General features: G+C 36.3%; 1 protein-coding gene across 1 annotated transcript in view; it reads left to right on the plus strand.

Annotated features, from left to right (window-relative positions):
- The window catches only part of LOC150083378 (uncharacterized), a 169,187-nt gene extending 160,932 nt beyond the window's left edge, over positions 1-8,255 (plus strand). Inside the window, exon 5 of the mRNA XM_090377226.1 lies at positions 7,964-8,255. Within this exon, the coding sequence (XP_090233352.1) occupies positions 7,964-8,147 (184 nt within the window). The 3' untranslated portion in view covers positions 8,148-8,255. The remainder of the gene's footprint in view (positions 1-7,963) is intronic.
- The last annotated feature ends 402 nt before the right edge of the window (positions 8,256-8,657 follow it).

Genomic DNA, 8,657 nt, shown 5'->3' on the forward strand with positions numbered 1-8,657 from the left:
TGATAAAGGAGTTTTGCCTTTTCACGAATGATGAGTGAACTTAACGGAATTTTATTTTGAGTTCGGTCTTCTATCCACAGATTTAAAGCTTTTTCCATTTTTTTCTAATTTAACATCACGAATTACAGAGCAAATTTTTGAAGTAATTAGCGCGTTTTCACGGACGCTACGGCGGATTTTTTCTTCCGATTTTTTGATTGATCGCACCGTTGACTCATTGATTTTATAATATTTTGCCACTGAAGAGACACTTTCACCATTAGAAATTTTGTCTAATAACTCAATTTTATTCGCTAATCATCACCTTCTTTGATATTTTCACATTTCCCTTGTTATTCGTAGCCATATTTTTGTACGGGTAAAAAAGAACTTGTCCACAATAAAGGCACTTTCTTCCGTTAACACGCTCGAAAAAGTCTGTTTTACACTGCAAAACGGTAGATTTATCACTTATGTAAGCATATCAATTTATAAATTGATAAATTTATTCAATTTATAAGCATATAAATTAAAATCAAACGACCAAACCTTCCATGACAAGCGCATAACACATACTGAACAAGGATTAGCGAGAAACATCCACGCTCACGATTTTGTCACCCCTCTCCCCCACCCACTGAACGCTGTTTTGACCGGGAAAGATAATTTTAGCCACACCCATGTTTTTTTATGGCGGAAATTATTCACGGTGCTTTAAAATTCACATTTTTTTTAAGTTTTATTTTATATTAAATCAGCGATCGCGAAACCGCGAATACAGATACCGCGAATAGCGGGGGTTTACTGTATTTGTAATGTGCTTGTGCCAAGAGAGATTAGAAGTCAGGGTAATCCCCAAAAGAGATATATCATTTTGCCTAGAAATCGGAGTGTCACTAAAGATAAGCATAGGAGCAGAAGAATCCTTTTTGCGAGATATAAGACAAGACTGAGTTTTAGAAGGGTTGAAATCAACTAAGTTGTCTTTGCCCCACTGGAGAATTACCTGAAGATCGGCATTTAAGGAATTGGCAGCAGATTTTCGAGAACTTGAAGCTGATTGAGCAGGACAAGGTTTCTCAAAATGGAAAGTGGAATGCAATGTGCTATCATCGGCAAAACTATGGATAGGATTTCCAGTCAATGGAAGAAGGTCATTGATATACAAGAGGAAAAGAGTGGGGGAAAGAACTGAACCTTGGGGAACACCGGCATTAGTGGAGAAGTTAGAAGACAGAGAGCCATCTACCATCACCCTCAGTGAGCGATCAGAGAGAAAACTGGATAACCAATTACTAAAAACAGTTGGCAAACCATAAGATGGAAGCTTGTTTAGAAGACCTTTATGCCAAACACGATCAAAAGCCTTTGAGATGTCAAGAGCAACTACTTGTGTTTCACCTTTCCATTGAATTAGTCCATAAATGGGTAACATAAGCCAGAATATCACCAGTGGATCGACACTGACGGAATCCATACTGGCGATCGTTGATCAGACGGAAGGTTTCTAGGTAGTTTAAGAGTTGGCGGTTAATTGATTTCTCCATTACTTTAGAAAGAGTAGAAGTAATTGCAATGGGACGATAATTGGATGGGAGGGATTTGTCACCCTTTTTAGGAACTGGCTGGATATGAGCAAATTTCCAAGCAGAAGGAAAAACACCTTTGGAATAAGAAAGTGAAAAAAGGCGGCAAAGAATAGGAGTAAGTTCAGGAGCACAAGTTTTGAGAACAAGTGGAGAAATACCATCAGGACCTGGAGCTTTCTTAGCATCAAGATTCATCAAAATCCTTCTGATATCCTTTTGACGGAAGACCACAGGAGGCATTGAATGGAGCGTGTTAGGAATGGTGGGAGGTGTTTTACCAAGATCAAAAACATGGGTTCCACCACTTCAAGCCTCCAATAAGCAAAGTGGTGGTATTTCACCGGTTGATGAGAGTCATCTACCACCTAGTACTGCCTGGTAACATAGAGGGGCGGCGTTCCTCCATGTGGTGTGGGCGCCACACCTCGACCCCTGCTTACGTTGGTTCACACCTGGGTGGTCACCCACCATGTACTTGTGCATGGAGGTTATACCCAGGATTACTAACAGTCCCACCATCGTGAAGGTGCAAGCAGAGGATTTGGCTGTCATAGACCGTCCGGACTTCACCGAAATTGGGTCCACTTGACTTAAGTGTCACCCGAATATCAGTTCCATCAGCGTTTTAGGCTCCCAGGTAGCAAGAACATCTTGTCTGGCATATCTGAGAGAATGTCTGTGACAACCTCAAGGACCTAACGTCTGAAGTGCCTAAAGGACCTCTCACTTCGACCTTGTACTTAGAAGGGTTGTTTGTGAGAAAAAGATCAAGCGTATTGGCTGTATGATTAGGATTGTCCGGTATTCTTGTAGGTAAATGAACAATTGCTGGTTAATAGAATTAAATTCAATTCACAAACATGATCACAATGATCGGCGCTTACTACATATTGTATAGTGAACGGTACTTTACTATGGTGTGTTCATCTTAACGTGATTTGATTGTACAGTGAATCAGTTGTAAAGGGGGGGGGCAGTACATTGTATTTTTAACTATATACGTGAAACTTCGGATAATTGGGGCAGCCGCTTAATCAGGCCAAAATGCATTAGTCCTGATGTGTCCCAATTAACTGGAATGGACTGTATGTACTGAATAGTTTTTTTTTTTTTTTTTTTTAGTAAGTTGTTGGCGCATCGGCTTCTGTGGCCATAATGCACCTCCCAAGGTTTTTTTTGCAGTACTGTGATCCAAGCCCGAGGTGGGATTCAAACCCGCGACCTTTGGGTTGCCAGGCAGGCACTTTACTCACCCGGCTAGCCCGGTCGGCTACTGAATAGTGTGCCCCAGTATAGCACGTTTCACTTGGCACTAGTTTCTTATAGTGCTCTGTATTTTTTGATACCCTCCCCCAGAGTTGCACTCTGATCCCTGGAATAGCTTTATTCACTACAAGTACCTTGGGAAGAGAGAGCCTTTAGCAGCTATTTGGTGTCTGAGAGGCCTCATTGAAAAAAACTTTTTAATGCTTTTCATTTAAATTTTTTTATCTACTCCAGATTACAGCACTTGCCTTCACAGGGGGAGTTCTTTGATTTCAAATGACTTTTAGCCAATACTGTAATTAATGAGATAACAGCTGATTGCAAACCAGATAGGAAATGCTGCAATGCATTTCCAATATATGACAAGGAAAAATTTTGAAAACTACCTTTTTATTGCCCCAAAAGTTATTTTTCATGTCCATGAATAAATTACATCTCTATATTAATTTTCTGTAGCTTTTTGTATGGTACAAGTTTCCTGTGTCTATGACTGTAAAAAGCTACAACCATTCAGTGCTATAGGTATAAAATTGACCCAAAAGTTATTTTTCATGTCCATGAAAAAATTACATCTCTATATTAATTTTCTGTAGTTTTTGTATGGTACAAGTTTCCTGTGTCTATGACTGTAAAAAGCTACAACCATTCAGTGCTATAGGTAGAAAATATATCGAAGCAGTCACATGTACCATTTCTTTCATGTTACAAAAATATACAGTTTATAGATTCTCCCACTTAGCAGTGTTCTTGGAAATGGAGCACCTGCCTAGGGGTTCTAATTAACTGAAGTTTATTGAAGTGTTGTTGTCTTTTGGAGGTGCATTATGGCCATAGAAGCTGATGCCCCAACAACTAACAAAAAAAAAAAAAAAAAAAAAAACACACACACACACAAACACAGAGGGGGGGGGGGGAATCACCAAGAAAGAGAAGAATGATGATATCCAGCTCAGGACCCTGGGTGTGCCAAGTCCATACTCACCAGATGTGAGCCCTTGGGTTTAGTTTTAGTTTCCAGCCAGTTCTGCTTTATATGTTGTTGTTTATATGCATTTTGTGCTCTCGATGAAAGCTATCAGAAAAACTTATCATTGGAAACTAAATTGGACATTGTAAAGGACTGGATTTGAGAAAGTGCTAGATTTGCACTAGCATTTAGTGGTTTTGAATGATATGAAAATTAACAGTATCACAAGATGTCTTTGTAAATAATGTATATACAATATACATGTAAGGTTCCATAATTTTAAAATAAGTTTTCTTGCATTTCTTGAACATATACAAATAAGTTTTATGCACAATTTATCTACTTATTTTTATATTTGACACACACACACACACACACACACACACACTGGGGTTATGCTTCTCCTAAATATTTAATATTGTTGTATAAGAGAAATAGTGCCTTAAAATATTAAAGCATTCACATACATCATTTGGTGCATGTGATTGCTTTGATGTTATAGCTAGTCACACACCAACCAATTTTAAAATTATTTGCATTATATCCTTCTGTTTTTACATTCCCAATTAAAACTACTAGATGGTGAGGGAGGCATGTATTTATTAGTTAATTTATTAACTAAAATAATTTATAATGAAATATTATTTAGGTCATAATCAGTTCAGACCCATTAAGATAGCAGTACTTATATAGTATTTATACAATAAACCCTTACTTTAATGAATTTTGGAAATAGCAAACAACATTCACAGAACCAGACTTTTTGTCCTCAGAGGAACTGGTGACATTACTCCCTTGATCTGATGATATTTTCTGTCAGGTAAAATATTTCACAATAAGAAGCAGCATAATAAATCTAAGCCAGTGCATCCAGTCAACATGGATGACCAATGCAGTGTTGAGTCAGTTTGGTTTGGTATAAGCAATGGGGAAAAAAAATGGAGTACGAGTGTGCTATAGGCTGAATGACTGTGATGAGTATACCAAACAGCTATACAAAGAAATAGATTGGGCTAGTATATCAGAATGTTTTAGATTGGAGGATTTTAACTTTCCAGATGTTGACTGGAATTAGTGGGTTGGTCACTCACACACTAGCAAGAATTTTTTAGATTTATTGGATGACTATTTTCTATAGCAGCATGTTAGAGAGAGCAACAAGTGTACGCAAAACTCTTGATTTCGTTATTAGTAGAGATTCTTCAAGCATTAAGGATCTGCAGGTAAATGACCCACTGGATGCCAGCAACCAATGTCCTAATGTGTAATTTAATTAAAGACTTACCTACTGTCAAGGGTAAAGTGAAAGGCTTTCACTTTTGAAAGGGTAACTACAGTGGTCTCAGACAGTTTTTAAATTCTTTGCAGTGAGACAAACTGGTAATGTTATCAACCGCAAATTCTAAATGGAAGCATTGGAGGAAGTAATCATAGAAGCTACTATGCTTTTCATGTCAACTAAGAAATAATGTTCGAGGCTTAGACCTAAATGGATATCAGATGAAATGATGAGACTTGCAATAGAGAAAAAAAATGTGTGAGATGCATACAAATTATAAGGTGATGTAGAAGCCTATGGTATATATAAATTAGTCTGTAATAAAGTCACACAGGAGATTAGGCAAGCTAAGGCAGATTAGGAGAAGTCCCTTGCAAAGAAAAACAGCAAAGACTTCTATGCTTATATTGACAGTAGAAGGAACTGGTTGAATCACATTGGGCTACTTGATGTCTATAGGTTAACTGTTAATGATCCTGCTCAGGTTGCTAAAAAACTGAATAGGCTTTTTGTATCTACATTCACACATGAGGAATTCTTTAGGGAAAAGAATGCCAAATGTATATTAAACTCTAATGGAGAACTTAAAATGATTTTGTGATAACTGAAAGGAAAGTGCAAGAGAAATTGTTGAAGCTAAATATAAAAAAGGTACCTTGGGGTGGATAGAATCTATCCAGTTATATTAAGGGAGGCAGCAAAAGAGATAAGCAAACCCTCATAATTGTGAGAGCCTCTTTGGATTCTAGGAAGGGCACTATGGACTGTAGATGTGCAAATATATTCCCAATTCACAAAGGGGGATCAAAAGGTGACATGAGTAATTACACACCTGTGTTCCCAGGAAAAAAATTGAGTCACTGGTTAAAGACGCAATTCAGGATCATCTAGACAGGAATGAAATTATACTGCAGTCACAGCATGGACTTGTTAAGGGACTTTCTTGTCAGACCGATGTGATTGAATACTATGATGCAGTGATGAAGGAACTGGATGCAAAAATTTATTTTAATAGATTTAATAGATTATACTTAGAAATAGGAAGGCTTTTGATACTGTTGCAAATAAAAGACTGCTGTACAAACTAGAGCAATCTGGCATTAAGGGCAGATTACTGCTATGTATAAAGGGACTGTTGATTGGGAGAAGACAGAGAGTAGTTATCAATGGGCACTGTTCTTTGTGAACTAATATTATTAGTAGATTTCTCCAGGGTTCAGTGCTGGGCCCGTTGTTGTTTTCAATATTTATTAATGAAGGTATATCAGGCTTAATGTCTAAGTTTGAATATGATACAATGGTTGACAGGGTGGTTAATGGCAGTAATCAAGGTAAGCTACTGCAAAGGTCTAGAAAAATTAAGCCCATGGGTTGAAAAATGGCAGTTGAAGCTCAACACTGACAAATATAAGGTACTGCATGTGGGTAGCAGTAATCTCAGATTAAAATATCAACTGTGTAGTACTACCTCAGGGAGGTGGAAAATGAAAAAGACCTGGGGTAATTGTATACTCAGGTATAAACTTCTCTGACAGTGCAGACAGGCTGCTTGGCCAGCTCCTGGGGTTTTGTCAATAATGTACAAAATCCCTGCTAGCAGGGATAAGGAGGTGATTATTCCTTTGTACAAGGCCATGGTCAGGCTGCATCTTGAATACTGTATACAGGTCTGGAGGCCTCACTTTAGAATGTGATATAAATCTGCTGGAATGGGTGCAAAGAAGATCAATAAGATTGATGAAGGGAACAAAACAATGCTCTTATGAAGAAAGGTTTCAGTTCTGCAAATTGCAATCTCTAAAGACTGTGAGGTACCTGCAGGGAGATCTGAATGAGATGTTTAAGGCCTTGAATGGATTGAGTAAGCTAAACATTGATGGCATTATTCATTTTTCTGAGACTACACATGAGGGGGCATAAATTGAAATTGAAGAATGATGGTTGTAGTAACAAACAAACTTCCATCTGTTGTTGTGTAAGTGAGTAGTTTGAATAAATTCAAAGAACTATGTAAATTCTCTTGGAGGGTAGGGAAATGGATGTGTGAGGTGGATAGTTGTTTTTTTTTTTTTTTTGCTAATGCTCTATAACCTTCCTTTCTTTTGTCATTTGGCACTAGTCATACTAATACTATGTACATTTTCTTGTTTAAAAATTTTGATAAAATTCTCTCTAAAATTTGCAAGCTCTTTGAGCATTTATTTTTATTGCACATTACAAATTACCATAATTTTATGGTGATGCAATATTAGTAAAATGATAAGAGGAGTTTACCTCAATATAGTGCGTAGAATACTTCCGTATGATACCGTCCAGAAATTAAAACAGAAAAAACGAAAAAACCGACAACTTACCGGTACATTAGAGTAAAATATAAATAATTAAATAATCAGTTTAACACAATTCAAATCAATTTAAAACAATTAAAAATCAAATTAACGCAATTAAAAGAATCTAACGAAAATTGCGTTAATTCGATTTTTAATTGTTTTAAATTGATTTGAATTGTGTTAAATTGGTTATTTAATTATTTATATTTTACTCTAATGTACCGGTAAGTTGTCGGTTTTTTCGTTTTTTCCGTTTTAATTTCTGGAGGGTATCATACGGAAGTATTCTACGCACTATATTGAGGTAAACTCCTCTTATCATTTTACTAATATTATTATCAACGTAGAACATATTGAGTAGTACAGCTCTGATTCATACTATCTAATAAATAGGTGATGCAATATATATTTGTGTTGAAACATGTTTATTGTGAACCTAAAACATCATTTAATTATGTTAATTTATATGATTTCATTCTGTAATAAAAGTGGCATAGAATTACTCTATAAAAATTGTTTATGAGTTTGTTACTTTTTATTTATTCTGTTACAGGAGTGCACGTGGATTTATGCACATGAAAATTGCATCCACTGAAGGCAAGTTTATTCTGGGTCAAGGCAGTCAACCGTTTGACTCAATTCCTCAGATGATTCATCATTATTCCGTACATCGTATGCCCATCAAGGGAGCTGAACATATGGTCCTTCTCCATCCTGTCATTGATCAGTTACTATAGCAACAGTTACCTTCTGATAAGGAGATGGGACACCTAGAACTTCTTGGTAGCTGCAGTTGTAATTATATTAGTTACACAGTTTATACAATGTCCACAGTCCCGGGACCAGTTGCCAAATGTAAAGTTGACTTAATATTGTTCTCATAAAAAGAATAAGAGAAATAATGTGTTATTGTTTATTCTGATGTCCATTTAGCAAGTTTCCCTTTAAATTTTGTATAACAATATTTAAATATTAATGCTTATGCTTTGGACTATATTTAATAGACGGATTTCTCCTTTCAAACTGCAGCTGAAATCAGCAAATCCTTATTACGGTATCCAACGAGTTTTCATTTTATTTATTTTTTTTATATTTCCTATCATACAGCTAGGGATAATAAAAGGTGTCACCAACATAATCACAATAAATAGATATGCAACTAATAGCTGTGCCATTCATGATAACTTCAAGTAATGATAGCATACCATATATACAAGGTGTATAACAAGATAGTACTTGTTTTTCAA

Source organism: Mastigoproctus giganteus, chromosome 7 (assembly GCF_048544385.1).
Source record: "Mastigoproctus giganteus isolate SK-2022 chromosome 7, ASM4854438v1, whole genome shotgun sequence".
Lineage (NCBI taxonomy): Eukaryota > Metazoa > Arthropoda > Arachnida > Uropygi > Thelyphonidae > Mastigoproctus > Mastigoproctus giganteus.